Genomic DNA, 24,659 nt, shown 5'->3' with positions numbered 1-24,659 from the left:
TTCCATTCAAGTACTTTCTAGCCCAAGAGTCTACCATCATAGCTTAACTAGGGTCTGTTCCAGAAGAGAGTGCTAGCTCTTGCGTGTCCACTGTCTGTCTGTCTGTCCCCTGCGTTTCCAGATAGTTGACAGCTGTTAGGGGTTCCTGACTATTACCAGCATCTTAGTCACTAACACTTAAATTCCCCAGAAGCTCCCCATCTTCTCCCTGGGCCCACAACTCCCTACCAGTGGCACAGGCTGAGCATTCTGCCCAGCTGTCCTAGACTTCTCACTTAGCATCTCAGATCCACAATGAGCCTGTTGGCATCCTCAGAGTCTACTGGATTTCCCGTCTGTTCCGTTCCCCTGGCCTCCACCACACCAGCAATCCCTTAGCGCTTACCCGAGCACTAGAGTTGTCTAACTTTGTCCCTCATCTCTTTCTTACACTGTTCCAGATGGAGCTGAACGTTTCTCTTGCCTGTTTGTCTAGTCGTCTGTATTGACCCTGAACTATGAAGTAGACTAGTTAGTGTACAGCACTGTAAAATGGACACGTTCCTTATTCTTAAGGGGTACACAGTCTGTTATAAAGATAAAATAGCCAGGCACTGTGGTACACACCTGTAATCTTAGCACTGGGATTTAAAGGCAAGTGGATCAGGAGTTCAAGGCTATTCTCAGCTATCCAATGAATTTGAGGTCAGCCTGGGACTATAGGAGACCCTATCGTGTGTGTGTGTGTGTGTGTGTGTGTGTGTGTGTGTGTGTGTACACATATGCATACACACACATAAAAAAAGCTAAATTATGTTAAGTACTGTGAAGGGAACAAAGAAGTAGAGACGCCTATGGAGAAGATAAACAATCAGTCTCACTGATGCCGAGGCCAGAAAAGGCGTTTTTGGTAGATGGAATTGAAGCTAAAGTCTAAAGGGTGAAAGAAGCCGGCCTGAAAAGAGAGGCATGTTCCATGTGAGTAGGCCGAGGGCACAGGGGTCCGACTCGAGAAGGAGCGAGAGTCTGTAGAGCTGAGACGACCGTGAGACGACCGTGAGATGAAGTGGAGCTACGAGTGCTTTGCTTTGGGCTGATAAACGTGAACAAAAGCCAGATCATTCGAGGCCTGCTCGGACGTTGACATTTCTCTAAGGGCAGTGGAAGCTGGTGGGGGAAGTAGCATTATCCGTTCGGTTCATATTCATTGGGTACCTTCTATGTGCCAATGTCTATGGTCCTGGGAATTATAGGCAGTAAACAAGTTCTTCACACGGAAAGAATTGTACTTGGTAAGTTTGAGAGTAAACGTAGTAGTAACTTCCCATCCCCTTCTGCCAAGGAAACTGTCGTGCAGACTGAAATATGAAAACTTTCTACCTACAGCTTAGAGGGCATTGGCAGTGTATCTGCTAGCAACATCTGGGTTGCTAACCAGAGATACCACAGCATAAGGAGGAATAGTATAGTACCCTGCTTGTGCAGTAGAAATTTGAGCAAGAATGTGATTCAGTAGTGTGGAACCTAAACACTTAAGAACGGACTTGGGATGGCATCATGGAAGAGGCGGCATATGTTCCTAAGCAACCCAGACCGTAGAGCTGAGATGAACCTTACTCTGAGGTTGTCGGTGCCCTCTATCAGAGCACCTGCCTCTCAGGAACTATGTGCCCTTCCTTCTTTGGTGCTGGGCATTGAATCCTGAACTTTTCATATACCCAACATGTCCTCTGCCATTGAGCTCTCCCTTCAGCCCCAGGTATATGTACCACTAACATACCAACCTACGGAGTAGTCTGGCTTTCTACCAGAAAGCCTGGTACCCCAGTTCCCAACCTCCAGATGTCTACCAGAGTTTAAGAGCTATGCTAGTAGTAACCTTCGTTTTATCTGCTTCAGAAAAGATGCTAAAATACTTTTACATTATGTCTTTAACAAGTACTTTTATTTATTGATACTCCAAAAGCCAAGGCTATAAACCATTAGGACAATAGAAACTGAGGTTATAGTATAATGAATATGTAGTTAAGTAGTTAATAAATATGTGTATGATCTTAAGACAGCAATCTTTATGCATTGTAGTCGGCACAGTGACTATAATAATCACACAAGCCTTGTATTTTTTAATTTAAATTACATATCATATACAACATAACTTGTGGTTCAGCAAATTTTAGATAATTAATGTTAGTTCTCTTGACTAGAGTTTAATATAATTTCATGATTTCTTCAGAGAGACAGTTAGCTATAATTACTTTGATTCTGGGCGGCATTATACAGTAGAGCATCCAGTGAATATTAAATTATCACTTCAAGTTCTCTTTGAGTTCATTGGTTACTTTTTCATTGTTGCAGTCTTCCAGAGAAATTGCAAACCACTGTTTAGCTCCTGAATGTCGTTATGTTTGTTCTGAACCTATAAAGTCTTAGCTTCTCCACTGAAGTCATTCACTGTCCCTCTCTGAGCAGCGGTAACTCTCTAAGTACTGATCTTCTGATCTTGACACCCCAGAGAATGTGTCACTTTGTAACCCAGCATTGGTTTTCCTTTAATCACGAGATCTTTACCCTGTTTTTGTGCTATGTGCAAATTTGAGGAGGCTTGGCATTTGATGGCTGGTGATAGCCACACAGGAGTTTTTCAGTAGAGAATGGGTTGTCTCTTGCTCTTTTAAGAGAAGAAGTAGGAGAGAAAGTTGTTTTTATATGAGTGAGGTATCTCTTACTATGTCTAGGATAGCTGTGAGACAACATGAAGAAAGGACTAGTCAGAAAATATGGGGCAGAAGACTGAACATCTGAGCTGGTCAGCAGAAAATACAATGGAGGAAGCTTTGTCCTTTGAATTAGTGAACACAGACTAGCATTGCCTTTATAAATAAACTACTGAAAGTCTTCCATGTATTACCTAAACACATCACACAAAGTTGGTGATCTGTCTCCTTACTGCATAACACAAAGAATATGTAAGATGGTTTTCTTTTTTCCAGTATTGCTATGGTTAAAAAAATACAGTATGGTTTAATTAGAAAATGCATACAGAACCCGCAGAGGAAGAGCATGAGGCCCACAGGAAACGTGGATCATGCTACTTAATTGTTTTTATTTATAGTTTGTTCTAGTAGCAATGTTTAGATCCCACTGTGACCAGTTCTGTTTGTTCAAAAAGTTTCTAGAAAGATTACCCTTGTAATAAACTTGAGAAGAATAGACTAAAATTCACCTATTTTGAAATTTAAACAGCTGGCCCTTAAATTTGATAGTATTTCTATAGACCAATTTATAAGGACCTGAGATGTAGCTCAGTGGTAGGTACTTGCTTTTCATATGCGAGGCCCTGAAAACAATTTTTAAAAGGAAATTATATTGACCAATTTTTATAGCTAAAAGAAAGGGTGAATTTGAATTTTTTAGGAAAGCTTTATGTAGCTGTTTTGCATTAAAAAATGACTCCTTATTGATGTGTGAGAAGTGTAATTGTAAATATCTGTGAATTGGTTACCCAATTCTCTTACTGTTCAATACTTGCAGTGTGTGGAGCAGGAACTAATCTGAGTTTAATTAAGCTAAACCTGTCATAGATTTGACATACAGTAGTACACTTAAGTAAAATGGGAGCATGCAAACACTATTACTGTATGTCTAACTAACAGAAGTCCAATGTTTCACTTTGTTTATTCTTTTTTAGACATTCTTAGAACTATTTGTAGTTCTGACATGCTGACATACATCATCCATTGCAATATGACAAGCAACAGTTTCACTGCTCTGAAAGGCCTCTAGTTCACCTGATAACCCTGTTTCCTTCTTAACCCCTGACAACCATGAACTTATTACAGCCCCTTCCAGAGCACAATATAGTTAGGATTTCATTATATAACATGTCGCTTTTACGGAATGAATTCTTTTATTTATTAACATGTTTACAATCCCTCTGTGCCCTCTTGTTGCTTGATAGCTCATTTCTTTCTTAGTGCTGAATAATATTTAATTGCCAGGATGTACTTATTAACTTATTAGAGGTCATCTTTGTTGCTTCCAAGTACAGGTAATTATGAATAGAGCATATATAAACATTGTGTGCAGCTAATCTGAGTGAATACATAGAAGCATGGTTACTGGATCATGTGGCAGTGATATGTTTAGATTTGTGAGAATCAGCCAAATTTGTCTCCCAAAGTGCCTGAACCATTCTGTGTTCACTAGTAGCGAACAACAGTTCTTACGTTCCACGTCCTCACCAGCATTCGGAGTTGGTGTTTTGGATTTGGGGCATGGAAGTAAATGTTTAGTAATTTTTTGAATAACTTGCACTTCCCAAAAGACAAGGACTATTGACCATCTTTTCATATATGTATTTTCTGGAGAGATGGCTCAATGGTTAAGAGTTGCTGCTCTTCTAGAGGACCCACGTTTTATTCCCAATCCACATGGTTGGCCCATAACCATCTATAATTCCAGTTTCAGGGAATCCAGTGTCCTCTTCTGACCTCTACAGGCAGTACACACATGGACTACAGTACACACACCACACACAAATACATGAAGGCCAAACACCTGTACACATAAAATAAAATAATGGCAAATTTATTTTTAAATATTTTATTTTTAGATGTTCATGTTTGTATTTCAAATATACAAAGCATTAATTCCAATTCAGTTTCTCCCCAATAGCCTTCAAATTTACTTTTCAGAGACGTAAATGAAACTTGTAAATGAATACATTGGTGAATTTTCTTAATCTACAGCAGTCATTCACATGCCAATAAAACATTGAGGCAATGGTGAATGCTTTTTAATTTTATGAAATCAGTTACATGATTGTTTAAAGTATTTCAAATTTATTATAGAGCCTGGCTGTGTTCATCAACGTTGCATATTTGGTGATTTACTTAATAATGATTTTGTTTTTCAGTTCTAGAAGACCCCATTCTAGAAACAATTTTAATAATACTAGCTTAAGTTTCTTACAGCCTGTTTTTCAAAAAAAATCTTATATTAAATGTAATCTACATATTTTATGATGCTATTTATTTTCATAAAGAAGAGGACTGGATTGTTTAATCTTTTAGTCAGAGGAACATATCTGTAATAGTACAAGAATTAAGTATTAATCCTCTTCATTATCAAAATAAAGTTCTTTGTTCTTTAACTGTTGGGTTTCCAGGCCTCGGTCATTCTGTTAATTCAGTGGCTCCATTCATTGAAAGGGATCCAATTTCTGGACAGAAGCTCACTGCCTTCCCCTGCCCCCGTCTCTCTAGGCCACGGTAGTAACAGAAGCTTGTAAGGAGACACAGCCTAGTAGGAAATGGAGAGAAGAAAGCCATCGTAATTTTAGTGAATAGAAAAAAAAAAATCAGTAAATGGATTATCTTTTTTTTTTTTTTTTTTTTTGTCCTCTACCCTGGAAGTGTTAGCTTTTTATGAAAACTAACACACATGGGTTGTGGGGTTTTGGGCACAATCCAGAGAGGATAAAATTTGGCCCATAAAATTAGGTTTTCCTTTTTTTTTGTTTTTTAAAGACAGACATATAAAAGGATTATAGAAGATGGCAGTTATATGGATATTTAATGTTTTGTAACAGTAATCAAAAGCTTAGAAATAGAAAATAATCCTTTATAAACAGAAGTTTACTTATATGAGTTTTTTTAATTGGAAATTACAGCTACAGTGTTTATTATGGCCTATTGCTGGACATTACCAGTAAGTATGAACTAGTGTAGAATACTGTGTGCTATTAGAAAAATGGACAATGCTTTATTTTTAGTTCTGTATAATTTTTACTATAGTTTATAATAGGTTTTCTAAAGTAGAATTACTTACAACTGGGTTATCTGTAAAGTTACATTTGGCACTTTAAAAGAGCTTAATGATGGGTTAATGAATTAGAATTTACTGACATGTTGTGTTGCGTGATTTTCCAAATCAGTAAAACTTAAACTATAAGGCAGCCTCTTGTTTGTATTAGCCTATTAACGAGAATTAATATTAGTACCTATGCTTCTTATTTGTTAAGGAGTTTATGTTATTGAAAATAAACTGGATTGTTTTTTTTTTGCCGTATATATTTTTACAGTGATCTTAAATTTCCAGTGTAACAAGACAAAACTCTGTAAAAATCTTGCATAAACTCTGGAGGGAGTCTGAATTCAGAGTGATGTGAGTGCAGCAAACAGGAAGGCAGGGGGCATTAGTCATCGTATTTCCCCAAATCCATTACTTGAAAGTCACTTGCTTTCATTATGTTGACAGAGTGGAACTTAATTTACTGCATCACGGATTTCTTTTTTCCTCCGGAATATGGGATCTAATCTTACTCTCGCACCTGTTACAATATGTCCACTTCATTCTGTAAACAGGGCCGTTTTAAAAATGGAGCATTATGTTCTTAGGGAAATTCAGTCCTAGCCCCTGTGAGGATGAAGCCTTCTCCGGTGTCCACACCCTCTCGGCAGCAGTTGATCTGAAATGCTCTGTGTTTGCAGGAGGAACAGGCGGCGAAACTGAAAGCTGAGAAGATCAGAGTTGCCTTGGAGAAAATTAAAGAGGCCCAAGTCAAAAAGGTGAAAAGGTGGCGTGCGGCTCTGCGGGGTCTGAAATGGTTACCGCGTTCCCGTTTCCTTTTGCTTTGTGAAGGAGTCTCTTGTTTCTATATAGTGTTCCTCTGGTTTGTGGAAAGGTGGAAATGTGTTCTTTCTGTTATCTGTTCACGTGTGGGTTTGTGGGTGAGGTGTTTCAGGAAAGCCAGCCTTTGTTTCTGGGCAGGTCCTGAGTGCCTGACTCAGGCCCACTGCTTGTGGCACGTCTGATCTGTATTGTCGCTCAGATATTAAATAAAGGCTTCTCGATACTTTCAAAACAAACACAAATCAGTAGGACAGAATCATCTTAGCACAATAATTTATATTTTAAAGGCTTAAAATTTATGTAGGCAGGTTTCTTGATATTCAGGTTTTACCTTTAATAGTAAGATCAGCATAGTCATAATATGTCTTCATTTATTTTTAAAGACTTGAATCAGAATGCTATTTAACACTGGAAAAATACTTTCCTAGAATACCATTTTAAGTTACCATTTAATTGCATTTTTACCTGTTGCAGCTGGTGATCAGGGTCCACATGTCTGATGACAGTTCTAAAACAATGATGGTGGATGAGAGACAGACAGTGAGACAAGTACTGGATAACCTGATGGACAAATCTCACTGTGGCTACAGTTTGGACTGGTCACTGGTGGAGAGCGTTTCTGAGCTACAAATGGGTGAGGAGTACGACTGCTTCACTGCCTCGTAGTGTCTGTGTGACCCTAAGTCTTCATTTGATAGGAGCATCTTGAGATGTTTATGCTTTTCTTTCTATAAAATTATCAGGCACTTTATCTTATTTAAATATGGCTTTTTAATGTTTTTCCTAGTGTATCTGAAGAGTTCTTTGAATAAAAGATGAATTCCAGTTCACTTCGGGTTTTTAAAATGATTAAAGCAAAGTTTTTGATTTTTTGTTTTGTTTTGTTTTCTTTTGTTTTTCCGAGACAGGGTTTCTCTGTGTAGTTTTGGTGCCTGTCTTGGATCTCGCTCTGTAGACCAGGCTGGCCTCGAACTCACAGAGATCCGCCTGGCTCTGCCTCCCGAGTGCTGGGATTACAGGCATGCACCACCATGGCCTGGCTCTACCTTTGGCCTCTGCACTCACAAAGATTCTGTAATTCTGATAGGCTTTATCTTGCCTTTTATGTAATTCTGGTGAATACTAACAAAGAGCTGGTATTTAATTTTGGAACAGAGAGAATCTTTGAAGACCATGAAAACTTGGTTGAAAATCTTCTTAATTGGACAAGAGATAGTCAAAACAAGCTTATATTTATGGAGCGTATAGAAAAATATGCACTTTTTAAAAACCCACAGGTAAGCCTGACTAACTTATATGCTGAGTCATAGACTGGCAGCCATATGATTGGGCATTGTAGCTGCAAACCCCTACAAGAGCATTCATTACTACTGAGGTGGACAGGAACTTGGGGGCCAGGTGTTAGGCCTCAGGAACGTTCCCAGTCCCACACAGGGTGAACTTTGATAGAAATGCAAATAGTTCCAGGAGATCACTAGGTTTCTTCTCTGTAAATCCAGAGTTTGGTGAACCCAGCAGTTCGTTAACATTTGAGGCTCTTATTTCACCAAAGTGGGCCAGGGGGTTTTATCTAGCTAATTGTTTTCATTTCTTTGCTGAATTACATAATACCTCTGTTTGACATCTTTTATTATGACAATGTAATGTTTGGGTTAGGATTCACAACACTTGTGCTTTGAAAATTAGCAGACTAAAGTAATGTGCTTCCTTATAGCATTTCCAGACATCCTTTATTCTTTTTGTCCTCCTGCTTCTCCCCATCCCCCTCTCTCCTCTCCCCTCCCCGTCTCCTGTCTGTCCACTTCCACCCCAGTCGGTCAAGAAAAGCAAGAGCTCTGTGATAAAGAGCAGTCAGGTTCCACTCCTCAGACTTAATCGTGTTGTTTAATGAAGAATGTATGTTAGGAAGTGTCGATAGATCTTTTGTAATCATCATACTAATGATTACAGTTCAGACTTTAATTAAACCAAGCAAATGCGACTGTTAGAGCCATAGCAGAATTTGAGATTTCCTCTTAAAAAGCCAGAATATTAATCATCATCTGGAACAGCATGCTAGGTCCAGAATAGAACTATGCTGGCTTAGCATATCTCAGGAAACCTTTCCCGATTTCTTCTACTTAATTTCTAATGCTTTTGGGTATTTTTATATAACAATTAAATATCTCAAATACTTGGTGCAGAATGGGTTTACCCTTGCCGTTTTGCCTCACTCTTTCTTTAGAACTATCTTCTTGGGAAAAAGGAAACGGTTGAAATGGCAGACCGGAACAAAGAAGTGCTGTTAGAGGTATGGCTCCCTCTCCCTTCCGCACATTTAACAGCCAAGCGTCAGCATCTTAGGAAGTCAGCTCTGTCTGTGTGTGCCTGATGAAACCTCTAACAAATCTCTTACAAACTATTTTTTTTTTTTTGCCGAGCAATATTCTGTGGATTAAAAGGAGTCATGACCTTTTAAGGGTTTCCAGGTAGGAGGAAGAAAATATGGCTGTGCTGTTACACCAGCGTTTCCTACAGTCAGGTGGCCCGCCAGTAGCACTTTCTGAGCAAGCATGGAGACGCTCCAGCCACCTACACGAGAGCCAGGCAGGGCAGTGTGCATTCGTAGTTGAAGCAGATTCCTGGTGGGCACAAACCAGCCGGCCTAGCCTCGGCGCTCTCGGCTCAGTGAGAGACCTTGTCCCAGAAACTAAGGTGGAAGGCAGCTGAGGAAGATTCCTGACATCAGCCTTCAGCCTCCACACGTGGACGTGCTTATCACCACACATCCCAAACACGCGAAGAAGAAGTGGGACTCAGTAGTGTTATATGCAACTCAGTCAAGTCAGAGGGAAATAGTCTTTTTTGTTTGATTGGTTTTTGGTTTTTGTTTTGTTTTGTTTCGAGACAGGATTTCTCTGTGTAGCCCTGGCTATCATGGAACTTGCTCTATAGACCAGGCTAGCCTCAGACTTACAGAGCTCTGCCTGCCTCTGTCATGACTATAATAAAGACTATTTCCCACTGGGCAGTGGTGGGGCACACCTTTAATTCCCAGCACTTTGGAGGCAAACCTTTTTGTGGTGTGGTGTGTGTGTGTTGTGTATGTATGTACATGGGCATTCAGGATTACACATCCCTATCTGCAGACACAGGCTAGAGGAGAATGCCAGGTGTCTTCTTCGTCTCTCTCTCTCTACCTTAGTCCCTCTGAACTGGATGCCCACCTTTTTAGCTAGATTGGCTACCCAGCAAGTACTTGCAGCCATACCCAGCTTTTTGTAAGTGGTGGGATTCAAACTGTGAGGTCCCATGACACATTTTTAATATTAAACACTTTCGGATTGCTACAGTAATTCTAAAGTAAATTTCTGCTATGTTTAGAATAGAAAGTTCTTTCAGAAAGCTAGTGCAGTTTTAATACAAAACTGTTTTGCTTTACCTAGTGTTATGCATCTCACAGGAGTAGATAATTCATTTTCTGAAAATACAAGGATCATAAATCTTTCCAAATGGTTTTTTTTTTTAAAGGAATGTTTTTGTGGAAGTTCTGTAACTGTCCCAGAAATTGAAGGAGTCCTTTGGCTGAAAGACGATGGCAAGAAGTCCTGGAAAAAGCGTTATTTTCTCTTGCGAGCGTCTGGCATCTACTACGTCCCTAAAGGAAAAGCAAAGGTATGTCCCTTTTCTGCACCTCTGTAATCCCCACGTAATGCCAGCTGCTTTTCCTCCTTAGTAAGAGTGCTATTGTACCTGTGTAGGACACTCAGAAGATCGTTTTGTTTACTCGTCTGTCGTAAAGAAGATATTTTGTTTCTTGTGTTGTAAGAAGAGGAGGCTAAGGACTGTTCACTTCTCTGCTCATTAGTTGCTCCATCTCAATTCTCTACCGTTTTTTCCTGTTTGGATTTGTTGTTAAGGGAGGATTGTATCCGTGGAGCTCAGGCTGGCCTCAGACTCACTCTGTAGATCAGGATGACACTGAACTCTTGGTCCTCTTGACTCCTCCTCTTCCACTTCCCAGGTGCTGGGGTTACAGGTGTGCATCAGCACCTCAGCTAAACGTAGTTTTATTGTTTGGGGGCCAGGGGGAGGTCATGCTGGAGTTGTGGGAATTTCATTTAGGGAGAATGGCTTTCCAGGATCACATTGACTTCAATCTTGAGTAATGTGCTTTTGCTGAGGACTAGGCTGTCATTTGTTCTTATTTGGGTTCAGAGCTGTTCTAAGCATCTGCAGTGTCATCCTAGTCCTATAAAGTAGAGTGTCAGTTATTATTGCCTCCGCCTGCTCAGGGGTGACTCCCACTTGAGCATCACGGTATTGGAGGTTTGCATTATAGCCATTCAGCTACTTGAGAGAGTCTTGTTTTTTCATACTAAGAGTGTTGCTGTTCTCCTGTTAAAGTACCAACATTTTAAATCAATATTCATTAGGAATTACATATAACAAGCAAAGTAGACTGCCTTTTTGGTTACATTGTAGATGAAGAAAAATCTTATCATCTTACTTTCTACCTAATAAAGGTTTGGTTCTCAACTAAAAACCCTTACCTGGTGTGATACTTGTTTATTTGCATTGTTAAATTGATCTTAGGTATCTCGGGACCTGGTGTGCTTTCTCCAGCTGGATCACGTCAACGTGTACTACGGGCAGGACTATCGGAGTAAATACAGAGCCCCCACAGACTGTTGTCTGGCGTTAAAGGTAACGCAGCTGCATCAGAGAGAGGTCACTTGACATCTTAAAGTAGCTGCTGTGTCTGTGGAAAAGGATGGAAGGACTAGGGATGCCTCAGCAATTAAGCATTTGTTTAGCTCCATCCTAGCACCAGGGAGAACAAGGTAAGGGTAGAGTTTGGCCTAGCAGCTCACACCAATAATCCCAGCACTCAGGAGCATCAGGAGGTGAAAACAGACCCTGTCCTGAAAAACGTTTTTACAGTAAGACATGTATTTTTTGTGGTTTTCCTCAACTTTATTAGTAGAGCCATCAGAGGGCACTGTTCCCAAGTTCAACATTCCCCTGCTTTCCTCTAGCCAAGGAGTAATTCTGTCTCTCCCCTCCCCCCAAGTTCTAGCCACACTAGTAGTCTATTGTCCATACTGTTATTAGGGAATTTCTTCTCTTTCAGTCAGACTTTAAGTTTCTCACACTAATTGTGGCCATGCATTAGAGAAGAGTGGGCATTTTTTAGTATTTTTAGTCATCTGAATTAACGTTTATAAAGATTCAAGAAGAATTATTGAGAGCAGTAAGTTATACTCAGAGGCTCCATCTTCAGGACTCTGGATATTACTTACGTCTGCATGTCTGTATCATACTTTTTTCTGTGAGAAGTCTTAGTTGGGTTTGGGGAGTGCCGTTTGTTTAGAAGTGGAGGTAGGATTCTGATTAGACGACAGGAATGCATCGCTGAGGTTAGTGACAGAAGCAGCTTGGTTTGTTTTTGGTTTTTAACTTGACTTAGATTTTTTGCTTATCTTCATTTTTTTTTGAGACAGTCTTGCAGTGTAGCCCAAGCTAGCTTCAAACCTGGGCTCCTTCTGCCTCAGCCTTTGCATTAAGGGATTGCAGGTGTGTGTCACCTACAGTATCCAATAATCACACAGTATCCAATAATTCTTAAGAAGTTGACACAAGGTAACTTCAGCCAATGGTTTGCAAAATAAAATCCAAGGTCCCTTGGGAAACCGAAGACCATGACAGCAACATTAAGTTTATAATACTGAGATGTTACACGCCTTCCATCTTGTTCTCTCAGTGTGTAGTGGAGTTTCCTCGCAGCTTTCATAATGATATTTTTTCCTGTCTTAACTATTAAGAGGAATTTGGGGACACTTGTGTTCTTCTATCTTAATTTTTTCTCTTATTTTAACTTTTAATAAAGTAAATATTGCAGAGACATAGTAACCTTCAACACTGTCCTCTTGTCCCACCAAAGAGTTTGGAAGAGAGAGAAACCTACACAGTATTGTTCCACCTGTCAGGTGTGACCATGGACTTCTGTCCTGAGTATTGTGCTATATATATTTCTTACATGCCTGGTATAGTTGTTTACCCACAAGGAAGAACCTTCTCCTTTGCAGCTTCTAAACCACGATTTCCTGGGTAAACATTTCTTTTCCATTTTCAGTCTTACAGACTGAGAATTCCACTGATTTAATCTTGATAGAGTTTTTCTTTGATATGTAAAAGGGACTATTTGAGAACTTCCCAAGTAGGAAGGTTTGCATGGACACCTTGACCTAAAATTTGACATGATATATACTTTATTTAAAAAAAAAATAAGTATGAGCTGTTTTATTCCACTTTATGGTTGTATAAGAAGTATGTACTGAGCTGGGCGTAGGGGTGCATGCCTTTAGTCCCAGCACTTGGGAGGCAGAGGCAGGCAGATCTTTGTGAGTGTGAGGCCAGCCTGGACTACAGAGTGAGTTCTGGGACAGCCAGGGCTACACGGAGAAGCCCTGTCTCAAAAAACAAGCAAGGAAAAAATATGCACCATTTACCATTTTTCTAAGACTGTAACTTCTCAGGATATGTTTAAGTGCCAGTTCCCTAGAAGACTTCCCTGGATTCTGCCTTTCCTTGTGCAGCACCCACAGATCCAGAAGAAGTCTCAGTATATCAAGTATCTCTGCTGTGACGATGTGAGGACTCTGCATCAGTGGGTCAATGGGATCCGAATTGCAAAGGTACCTTTCCTTTTCCTTGGAGGCTGGAATAATGAAGGGTTAGTTAGACACTTGGGATTGTTGATGGTGGTTCTGGTTGTTGCATGCTTATCATTTGCTAGTGTCTCGTTTCCTCAGGCCTATGTTCATGTTTTAAATGCCTTTTTTCCTTGGTGGTTGGGGAATATGTTAATGTTGTGAGGCCGGGCCAAGCTCCTCCCCCCTGCATCAAGACTGGGTGAGGCATCCCAGCATGGGGAATATGTAGCTAGAGTTTTCCTGCCTGGCCCACAGTCAAGACAAATCTCTCTCACCTGCCAGTCCCACAGCCGTCAGACCCAACCAAGTAAACACAGAGACTTATATTGGTTACAAATTGTATGGCTGTAGCAGGCTTCTTGCTAACTGTTCTTACAGCTTAAATTAATCCATTTCCATTAATCTATACCTTGCCACATGGCTCGTGGCTTCCCGGCATCTTCACATGCTGTTTGTCATCACGGTGGCTGGCAGTGTCTCTGACTCAGCCTTCCACTTCCCAGCTTTATTCTCCTCCTTGTCCCACCTACACTTCCTGCCTAGCCACTGGCCAATCAGTGATTTATTTATTGACCAATCAGAGCAACACATTTGACATACAGATCATCCCACAGCAAGAATAGGTTCCAAAAAGCCAGCCTATGTGACAGGGACAGGTGCAGATCCCACTGCTGGGGCCCCACAAACAGACCAAGCTACACAACTGTCACCCACATGCAGAGGGCCTAAGTCAATCCCATACAGGTTCCCTAGCTGTCAGTCCAGAGTCCCTGAGCTCCCATGAGCTCTGGTCAGCTGTCTCTGTTCGTTTCTCCATCATGATCTTGACCCACCTTGCGTATATAATCCCTCCTTCCTCTCATCAACTGGACTCCAGGGACTCGAACCTGTGCTTGGCTGTGGATCTCTGCATCTGCTTCCATCACTTACTGGATAAAGGCTCTTTGATGATAATTAGGGTAGTCACCAATCTAATTAAAGGAGAAGGCCAGTTCAGGCACCTTCTCCACTATTGCTAGGAGTCTTAGCTGGGGTCATCCTTGTGGACTCCTGGGAATTTGCCTGGCACTAGGTTTCTCCCTAACCCAAAAATGACCCCTCTATCTAGATATCACTTTCATTATTCTCCCTCTTCATCCCGCCCCCAACTTGATCAGTCCAATCCCTCATGTTCCCATGCTCCCATCCTGTCCTCCCCCCCCCCAACCCCCAGTTTACCCAGGAGATCTCATCTATTTCCCCTTCCCAGGGAGATCCATGCATCCCTCTTAGGGTCCTCTTTGTTACCTAGTTTCTCTGGGGCTGTAAATTGTAGCCTAGTTATCCTTTGCTTTACATCTGCTATCCACTTATGAGTGTCTGGGTCTGGGTTAACTCACTCAGGATGAATTTTTTCTAGTTCCATCAATTTGCCTGCAAATTTTATGATGTCATTGTTTTTTTACTGCCGAGTAATACTCCATTGTGTAAATGTACCGCATTTTCTTTATCCATTCCTCGGTTGAGGGGCATCTAGATTGTTTCCAGGTTCTGGCTATTATGAATAAAGATGCTATGAACATAATTGAGCAAGTGTCCTTGTGGTATGATTGAGCATCCTTTGGATATATGCCCAAGATTGGTATAGCTGGGTCATGAGGTAGATTGATTCCCAATTTTCTGAGAAACCACCATAATGATTTCCAAAGTTTCTGTACAAGTTTGCACTCCTGCCAGCAGTGGAGGAGTGTTTCCCTTACTCCACAGCCTCTCCAACATAAGCTGTCATCAGTGTTTTTGATCTTAGCCATTCTGATAGGTGTAAGATGGTATCTCAGAGTCATTTTGATTTATATTTCCCTGATGGCTAAGGATATTGAACACTTCCTTAAATGTCCCAGACATTTGAGATTCTTCTGTTAAGAATTCTATTTAAATCTGTACCCCATTTTTTAATTAGATTATTTGGTATTTTGATTTTTAGTTTCTTGACTTCTTTTTATATTTTGGAGATCAGCCCTCTGTCAGATGTGGGGTTGGTGAAAATATTTTCCCATTCTATAGACTGCCATTTTGTCTTATTGACAGTGTCCTTTGCCTTATAGAAGCTTCTCAGTTTCAGGAGGTCTCATTTCTTAATTGTTGCTCTCAATGTCTGTGCTACTGGTGTTATATTCAGGAAGTGGTCTCCTGTGTCAATGCATTGAAGGCTACTTCCCACTTTCTCTTCTATCAGGTTCAGTGTAGCTGGATTTATGTTGAGATCTTTGATCCACTTGGACTTAAGTTTTGTGCAGGGCGATAGATAGATACAGATCTATTGCTTCCTTCTACATGTTGACATCCAGTTATGCCAGCACCATTTGTTGAAGATGCTTTTTTTCCATTAAATAATTTTGGCTTCTTTTGCAAAAATCAGGTGTGTGGATTTACATCAGGGTCTTCAGTTGGATTCCATTGATCCACACCTGTCTGTTTTTATGCCAATACCATGCTGTTTTTATTTCTATAGTTCTATAGGAGAGCTTGAAGTCAGGAATGGTGATACCTCCAGAAGTTCCTTTATTGTACAGGATTCTTTTAGCTGTCCTGGATATTTTGTTTTTCCATATGAAGTTGAGTATTGTTCTTTCCAAGTCTGTGAAGATTTGTGTTGGAGTTTTGCTGAGGATTGCATTGAATCTGTAGATTGCTTTTGGTAAGATTGCCATTTTTACTATGTTAATCGTACTGATCCATAAGCTTGGGAGATCTTTCCATTTTCTGATATCTTCTTCAATTTCTTTCTTCAAAGACTTGAAGTTCTTGTCATACAGGTCTTTCACTTACTTGGTTAGAGTTACCCCAAGATATTTTATATTATTTATGGCTATTGTAAAGGGTGATGTTTCTCTATTTCTTTCTCAGCCTGTTTATCATTTGTATATAGGAGAGCTACTGATTTTTTTTTTTTAGTTAATCTTTTATCTAGCCATATTACTGAAGGTGTTTGTCAGCTGTAGGAGTTCTCTCATAGATTTTTTGAGGTCACTTATGTATACTATCATATCATCTACAAATAGCAAAAGTTTGGTGGCGCACGTCTTTAATCCCAGTACTCGGGAGGCAGAGCCAGGCGGATCTCTGTGAGTTCGAGGCCAGCCTGGGCTACCAAGTGAGTCCCAGGAAAGGCGCAAAGCTACACAGACAAACCCTGTCTCGAAAAACCAAAAAAAAAAAAAAAAAAACAAACAAATAGCAAAAGTTTGACTTCTTCCTTTCCAGTTTGTATCCCCTTGATCTCCTTTTGTTGTCTTACTGCTCTAGCTAAAACTAGTACTGTATTGAATAGCTATGGAGAGAGTGGACAGCCTTGTCTTGTTCCTGATTTTAGTGGAATCACTTTGAGTTTCTCTCCATTTAATATGATGTTGGCTGTCGGCTTGCTGTATATTTCTTTTATTATGTTTATGTATGTTCTTTGTATTCCTGATCTCTCCAAGACTTTTATCATGAAGGGGTGTTGGATTTTGTCAAAGGCTTTTTTGGCATCTAATAAGATGATCATGTAGGGGTTTTTTTTTTCCTTTCAGTTTGTTTATATGGTGGATATTGACAGATTTTTATATGTTGAACCATCCCTGCATCTCATGCCTACTTGATCATGGTGGATGATTTTTTTGATGTTTCTTGGATTCAGTTTGCCAGTAGTTTATTGAATATTTTTGCATCAATGTTCATGAGGGAGATTGGTCTGTAATTCTTTTTCTTTGTTGCATCTTCCTGTGGTTTGGGTATCAGAGTAAATGTGGCTTCATAAAAACAATTTGGCAGTGTTCCTTCTGTTTCTATTGTGTGGAACAATTTGAGGAGTATTGGTATTAGCTCTTCTTTGAAATTCTGATAGCATTCTGCACTGAAACCATCTGGCCCTGGGCTTTTTTTTTTTTGTTTGGGAGGCTTTTAATAACTGTTCTATTTCCCTTAGGGGTTAAATAAAGGTCTATTTAAATTGTTTCTCTAGTCTTGATTTAATTTTGGTATGTGTTACCTATGAAGAAAATTGTCGCATTTCTTTTAGATTTCCAATTTTATGGAGTACAGGTTTTTGAAGTGTGAGTCTCTAGATTTCCGGAGTGTCTGTTGTTATGTCCCCCTTTTTTACTTCTGATTTTGTTAATTTGGATATTATCTCTCTGCCTTTTGGTTAGTTTGCATAAAGGTTTATCTACCTTGTTGATTTTTCTCAAAGAACCAACTCTTTGTTTTATTCTTTGTGTTGTTCTCTGTTTCTGATTTATTGATTTCAGCCCAGAATTTGATTATTTCCTGCCAAGTGAATTTGATTATTTCCTCCTCCTGGGTGAATTTGCTTCTTTTTGTTCTAGAGCTTTCAGGTATTCTGTTAAGTTGCTCGTGTAGGATTTCTCCAAATTCTTTATATAGGCACTTAATGCTATGAACTTTCCTCTTAGCACTGCTTTCATAGTGTCCAATAACTTTGGGTATGAGCCGGGTGGTAGTGGTGGTGTATGCCTTTAATCCCAGCATTCAGGAGGCAGAGGCAGGCGGATCTCTGTGAGTTTGAGGCCAACCTGGGCTGCAGAGTCAGTTCCAGGAAAGGTGCAAAGCCACACAGAGAAACCCTGTCTTTAGAGAAAAAAAAAAAACAACTTTGGGTATGTTGTGGATTCATTTTTATTGACTTCTAGGAAGTATTTCATTTCTGTCTATTTCTTCCTTGACCCAGTGGTGATTCAGTTGAGAGTTGTTTAGTTTCCATGACTTTGTAGGCTTTCTGTAGTTTGTATTGTTGTTGAACTCTAATTTTAACCCATGGTGATTTAATAAAATACAAGGGGTTATTCCAGTTTTTTTGTATCTGTTGAGATTTGCTTTGTAACTGAGTATGTGGTCAATTTTAGAGAAGGCACCATGAGGTACTGAGAAGAAGGTATATTCTTTTGTGTTTTAGTGAAATGTTTTGTAGTTGCCTATTAAGTCCATTTGAGTCATAACATCTGCTAGTTCCCTTGTTTCTCTGTTAAGGTTCTGTCTGGCAGACCTGTCCAATGGTGAGAGTTGGGTATTGAAGTCTCACTTTTTGTTTTGTTTTTTTCGAAACAGGGTTTCTCTCTGTAGCTTTAGAACCTGTCCTGGAACTTGCTCTGTAGACCAGGCTGGCCTCGAACTCACAGAAATCTGCCTGCCTCTGCCTCCCAAGTGCTGGGATTAAAGGCATGTGCCACTACCGCCCAGCTAGTCTCCCACTATTAATGTGTGAGGTTTGATGTATGATTTAAGCTTTAGTAATGTTTCTTTTACAAATTCGGGTGCCCTTGTATTTGGAACATAGATGTTCAGAATTGAGACTTCATCTTGGTGGATTTTTCCTGTGATGAATATGAAATGTCCTTCTCCATCTCTTTTGATAAATTTTAGTTTGAAGTCTATTTTGTTAGATGTTAGGATAGCTACATCAGCTTGCTTCTTAGGTCCATTCGATTGGAAAATCTTTTCCCAACCCTATTACTCCAAGGTAATGTCTGTCTTTTAAGTTGAGGTGTTTCTTGTATGCAGCAAAAGGATGTATCCTGTTTTTTTGTGTGTGTGTGTGTGTTTTGTTTGTTTGTTTGTTTGTTTTTATCCATTCTGTTAGCCTGTGTCTTTTTATTGGGGAATTGAGTCCATTGATGTTAAGAAATGTTAATGACCAGTGATTGTTAATTCCTGTTATTTTTTGGTTTTGGTGGTGGTGGCGATGATAGTGTGTGTGTTTCCCTTTTTTGGGTTTTGCTGGTATGAAATTATCTATTGCTTGTGTTTTCATGGATATAGCTAGCTAGCTTCCTTGTGTTGGAGTTTTCCTTATAGTACTTTCTATAGGGCTGGATTTGTGGATAGGTATTATTTAAACCTGCTTTTTGTCATGAAATATCTTGTTTTCTTCGTCTATGGTGATTGAAAATTTTGCTGGGTAAAGTAGTCTGAGCTGGCATTCGTGGTCCTTTGGTGTCTGCAGAACATCTGTCCAGAACCTTCTGACTTTTAGAGTCTCCATTGAGAAGTCAGGTGTAATTCTGATGGGTCTGCCTTTATATGTTACTTGGCCTTTTTCCTTTGCAGCTCTTAATATTCTTTCTTTTATTCTGTAGTGTTTTGCTTATTATGTAGTGAGGGGACTTTTTTGGGGGGTGGAGTCCAGGCTATTTGGTGTTCTGTAAGCTTCTTGTATTTTCATAGGCATTTCCTTCTTTAGGTTGGGAAAGTTTTCTTCTTTGATTTTGTTGAATATGTTTTCTGTGCCTTTGAGCTGGGATTCTTCTCCTTCTATTCCTGTTATTTTTATGTATGGTCTTTTCATGGTGAAAAGATTGCCTGGATGTTTTGTGTTGGGAATTTATTGGATTTAACATTTTTTGACTGATGAATCTATTTCTCCTATCATATCTTCAAAGCTTGAGATTCTCTCTTCTATCTTATATTCTGTTAGTGGTGCTTGCATCTGTAGTTCCTGTTTGATTCCCCAGATTTTCCATTTCCAGAATTCCCTCAGTTTGTATTTTCTTTATTGTTTTTATTTCAATTATCAAGTCTTGAACCATTTCCTTCACTTGTTTTTTTTTTTTTCCCTTGGCTTTAAGGGATTTATTAATTTCTTCCAATTTTTTGTCTGGTCTTTTCCTCGATTTTTTAAAGGAATTTTTCATTTCCTCTTTTAGGGCCTCTCATCTTGATAAAGTTGTTTTGAAGGTCATTTTCTTGTGTTTCAGCTGCATTGAAATGTTCAGGTCTTGCTGTTGTAGGATCACTGGGTTCTGGTGGTGCCACACTGCTCTTTCAGTTGTTGAATGTGTTCTTACACTGGCCTTTACTCAACTGCCTATATCTGGGCCGTGCCTGTGTCTGTGTCGTCTATTCTACCCAATGGTTGTGGGTTATGTCTGTGCTGTGCCTATGTAGTCTGCTGGGGTTGCAGAGGAGTGCTGGCCATGGGGAGGATGTTCAGGTGTGAGGGGTTGGGTGGTGGTGGAGTAGGTCTTGGAGGGACAGAGTCTAGTGGGTGGTTGGGGTCGGGGTGCATCCTGGAGGAAAGTTTCTCACATTATATGATTATGTAGCCAAGTTTAGCCTAGGCAGATGGATTTTGTTGTTGTTTGCAGATCTGTCCAGCCCCCAAATAAAGTTTTAAATTACAGTTATTTATCAAGTAGATTTGGAGCAGTGTCCCTGAATAGTGCTAAGAATCTAGTCCTAGATCTCTTGGAGTGATAAAACTTTTATTTCTGTTATAAACACCAATAAAATCGGCTTCCTGCTGCCCTTACAACTAAGGAAAATGAGTACAAGTGTAGCTTTTCTAGAATTAAGGACTATTTAGAGTATTGTGGGTATCAGTACAGACTGAACAAGTACACCAGTGTTTCCCTCCCTTTCTCACATCCTTCTGCACCAACTCAGGGTTAACGTCACCATTTGTCTCCTTTGTTAGTATGGGAAGCAGCTCTACACAAACTACCAAGAAGCCTTGAAGAGGACAGAGTCCGCTTACGACTGGACTTCGTTATCCAGCTCCAGCATTAAATCTGGATCCAGTTCTTCCAGCATCCCAGGTAGTTCACAGTAGCACACAGCACGACTTTACTACCAATCTGATGTCCTTATCAAGAGTGGTAGAACTTGAAATTTCAGCTTGTTTCTAAAAAACCACAGCCATACCTAATTTCTGACCAGTGGATACTTTTTTTTTGTCTTATTTCCCCACAAGGTTATTAAAAGTGCAGTGCTATAAACTAGTTCACAAGCATTTGAAATGCACTTCTAATGCACTGTTACAGTTTATACTGATGACGTGATTTGAAAATTCACGCATACTGATAAGACATGATGCAGAAGCCCCTTGGAGAAGTACTCACAAGCCCTCGGTCAGGACACCGCACTCCTACACGGCTTTCCTGACATTCAGTGCCGTGAAAATAACTTCCAGCTAGTTCAGAACACAGCGAGGCAGCAATTTGAGCTGTCACACTTTTGGTGACACTCAGAGGGGCTTCTAGATCTCCACATCTTTTAAATCAGAATGTCGTACTCACATCTTCAGTTAAATGCTTCTTTCAAAATCTTCCCTGAATGATAATCCATGTCATTCTTTAATGACTTGACATTATCTCTGAATAATAAAAAGCATATTTGGAATTGTGGTACATATATACTAACCTGTGAAGATGTAATGTATATAACCCACGAAAGCACATATTTTCTGGTTCTGTCCATTGAAGGGACCTAGAGGAACTGATACCATAATAATGAGACTGACCACAGTCCAGTCACCAAAAGAGGGACTCAGTGCTGATTCTAAAGCTATGGGAGAGAATATACAAGATGATTCTTAAGCAGAAGGACTGAAAAATAGGATAAGCGTTTCCCAGAGGGACATAGATGCCAACTTGAAAGAGCTTCAGTGCCTAAAGCTGGAATAACTTTGAGCAAAAGAAATATACAATGTAGTATAGAATTATAACCAAATTAGAAGATACATCACTGAATCCAAGATAATGTAATTTCCATACAAAATATTTTAAAGATTTTTTTTGTTTGTTTGTTTTTTTGTTTTGTTTTTTCGAGACAGGGTTTCTCTGTGTAGCTTTGCGCCATTCCTGGAACTCACTTGGTAGCCCAGGTTGGCCTCGAACTCACAGCGATCCGCCTGGCTCTGCCTCCCGAGTGCTGGGATTAAAGGCGTGCGCCACCACCGCCCGGCTTATTTTAAAGATTTTAAATACATTTTTAATTAAAATGTGACATCACCTTCTGTCCCTTCCCTCAGCTCCTTTCATGCCCCAACTCTAAAAAAGATTTATTTTTTTATTATGTGTGTGTGTCTACATGAGTTATGTGTACCATGCACATGCTGGTGCTCATAGAAGCCAGAAGAGGGCATTGGGCCCCTGGATCTAGAGTTATTAGTTGTGAGCTGCCTAATGTGGGTGCTGGGGCAGAATCCAGGTCCTCTGCAGGAAGGGTCCGCTCTAATTGAGCTAGCTTTCCAGCCCCACAAAATATTTCTTTTTTTTTCTTTTTTTATTCTTACATTTATTTTTATTTTTATTTTTTTTTATGCTGAATGCAGTTTATTGAAGGAGGGAGGAGGTCTTAAATACAGGCTTACAGCACAATGGGAGAACCCCGGAGGGCAGAAGTTCGCTACCGATGTTTTACAATCTTGCATCTAAGCTGTTAACGCCCAATATGCAGGATACACAGACAAGGAACTTCCCTTTAGCATTCAGGAGGGTGGAACCAGCAGGGAATTAGCATAGGGAGGATATCAAGGTCAAGGTCAGTAAGCAAGGCAACAGTTACCCAAAACGGGGGCCAGGGTCCTACAGGTCCCCCTTTTACTAAAAAATGAGCTTCTGACTTAGGTTGTGTGGGACGTCAGCAGGTCACCTTACCCATCATGGAGACGCCTGCCCAGGCCACACAGGCGCTCTGTCTTAGGTTGGTGAGTGCCCCCCAGGAATTACCCGTCTCTGAACAAAATATTTCTAAATGATTTCTGTATACACTTTGCCCTCTTAAAGAGCTACACATAGTGATTTCCTTAAAAAGGAATAGGGTTGAGAAAGCAGTAACTTCACAGTGGGGAAAGTAGACAAGCAGCTTTAGTCACAGGGTCCCTTGATACAGTTGATGAGACTTGGCCAGTAGTTCTCAAGACTATCAAAATCACTTTAAAAAAAAAATCAGAGCAACTGTCAGAGGACTCAAGATAACCAACTATAATGTGGCACCCTGGACCAGAGTATGGATACATGAAGTGTGGCTTGTGGTCATTAGTAAATCAGTGTCCACTTCATGGCTGTGGCAAATGCACTATAAATTTAAACAGAATTATGGGACAAGTAGGTGCTGAATCAGTAAGAATTCAGACTTACTCTATTCTTTTTTTTTTTTTTTTTTGGTTTTTCGAGACAGGGTTTCTCTGTGTAGCTTTGCGCCTTTCCTGGAACTCACTTGGTAGTCCAGGCTGGCCTCGAACTCACAGAGATCCGCCTGGCTCTGCCTCCCGAGTGCTGGGATTAAAGGCGTGCGCCACCACCGCCCGGCTTACTCTATTCTAATATGAAAGTAATATATAAAAATCTAAAATGAGATGTTCATTAGAGTGGAAAAAATACTCTGACAAGTTGGACTAGAAAGACGAGGTAAGAAAGCCATGCAGCAAGTAGGATTCAGAGAAGGCCAGCAGGTTGAGGAAAGTGTCTTCTTCTCTGTTTTCACGTCATGCAGCACTTAAGTCCATTTCCTACATTCCCTCAGAAATACTGTGCCTTTCCTTCACTGGTGTCATCGTCCACTTCATTGAAATGTTAGGCTTTCCAGGGAAAACATAAGAGCACAAAGATCCATGTGCTCCAGTCTCACAGTCTATTGTCAGGCAGGGGTAATAAATGAGCTTTAGTGTCATAGATTTTCATCATATTCCTTGTATTACCTTAAGGATAGTCTTAACGAAGAAGTTGGGACTTAGGCTACTAAACTTAGGTTCATAGCTTCCATTCTTCACAAAGTGATTGATGGCTGGGAACAGCTTTGAGTCTCCACTACTTGCCAGGCATCACCTAAGGTACATACATAATTACCTTAGAATCCAGAGAAGTCATCTTTCCAGCCCTTCCAGTCCAGACGTCAGTTTAAGGTGCTTGTTACCCTCAGCCACAACCCCTGTGCCTGCTCCCCACTGTCACCCGGCCTGGAAGCTAGCTGTAGCCTGGCTGCTGCTCAGCAGTGCCAGGACCTAAATCCCTGGGAAAAACACTTTCTTCTCAGTTGGAGGACTCACTAAATACTGTTGATTGCTAGAGAAGGGTCTGAATTTAGAAGCTGCTCAGAAGTGGCCTGAAAAAGACTGATTCTTAAAATAATGTAGATGTAATTGATGGCTCATCAATTTTTTTTTTTTTTAAACCTGTTCAGAGTAGATTTTTATCCAAGACAGGTTTTCAGGGTCCTAATGACTTGTGTCAGTTTCTCATGGTGAACAATTAAAAAAAAAAATTAAAGAGTCAAATTTTCTAACTAACTGTAAGATAAGGTTTTTCTACTAGACTGTATTTTCAGAATCTAGAGTAAGATAAGTCGATTTGCCATTCTACCAGGTACTTAACCGTAACATTTAAAATGCATATCCATAGATCAAATGGTAACTGCTGAAAGTTTAACTCCTTTAAACAGAGTCTCAGTCAAATCACTCCAACCAGTCTGACAGTGGAGTCTCTGACACCCTGCCAACAGGACACGTCCGCTCCCAAAGCACTGTGAGCTCCATCTTCTCGGAAGCCTGGAAGCGTGGTACTCAGCTGGAAGAGTCCAGCAAGGTAACACACGTCA

General features: G+C 40.2%; 1 protein-coding gene across 6 annotated transcripts in view; it reads left to right on the top strand.

The window, feature by feature from the left end:
- The window catches only part of Raph1 (Ras association (RalGDS/AF-6) and pleckstrin homology domains 1), an 86,169-nt gene that overhangs the window by 50,251 nt on the left and 11,259 nt on the right, over nucleotides 1-24,659 (top strand). For all 6 annotated transcript variants that reach the window (XM_052749593.1, XM_052749591.1, XM_052749590.1 and 3 more), the window contains 9 exons: nucleotides 6,471-6,548; nucleotides 7,087-7,246; nucleotides 7,768-7,889; nucleotides 8,837-8,902; nucleotides 10,123-10,266; nucleotides 11,188-11,298; nucleotides 13,191-13,289; nucleotides 20,758-20,878; nucleotides 24,504-24,646. In XM_052749593.1, coding sequence (XP_052605553.1) covers nucleotides 6,471-6,548; nucleotides 7,087-7,246; nucleotides 7,768-7,889; nucleotides 8,837-8,902; nucleotides 10,123-10,266; nucleotides 11,188-11,298; nucleotides 13,191-13,289; nucleotides 20,758-20,878; nucleotides 24,504-24,646 — 1,044 coding nt within the window. The remainder of the gene's footprint in view (nucleotides 1-6,470; nucleotides 6,549-7,086; nucleotides 7,247-7,767; nucleotides 7,890-8,836; nucleotides 8,903-10,122; nucleotides 10,267-11,187; nucleotides 11,299-13,190; nucleotides 13,290-20,757; nucleotides 20,879-24,503; nucleotides 24,647-24,659) is intronic.

This window comes from Peromyscus californicus, unplaced genomic scaffold, assembly GCF_007827085.1.
Source record: "Peromyscus californicus insignis strain IS unplaced genomic scaffold, ASM782708v3 Scaffold_21__1_contigs__length_65335640, whole genome shotgun sequence".
NCBI classification, from domain to species: domain Eukaryota; kingdom Metazoa; phylum Chordata; class Mammalia; order Rodentia; family Cricetidae; genus Peromyscus; species Peromyscus californicus.
This window is presented reverse-complemented; position numbering and strand designations above follow the sequence as displayed.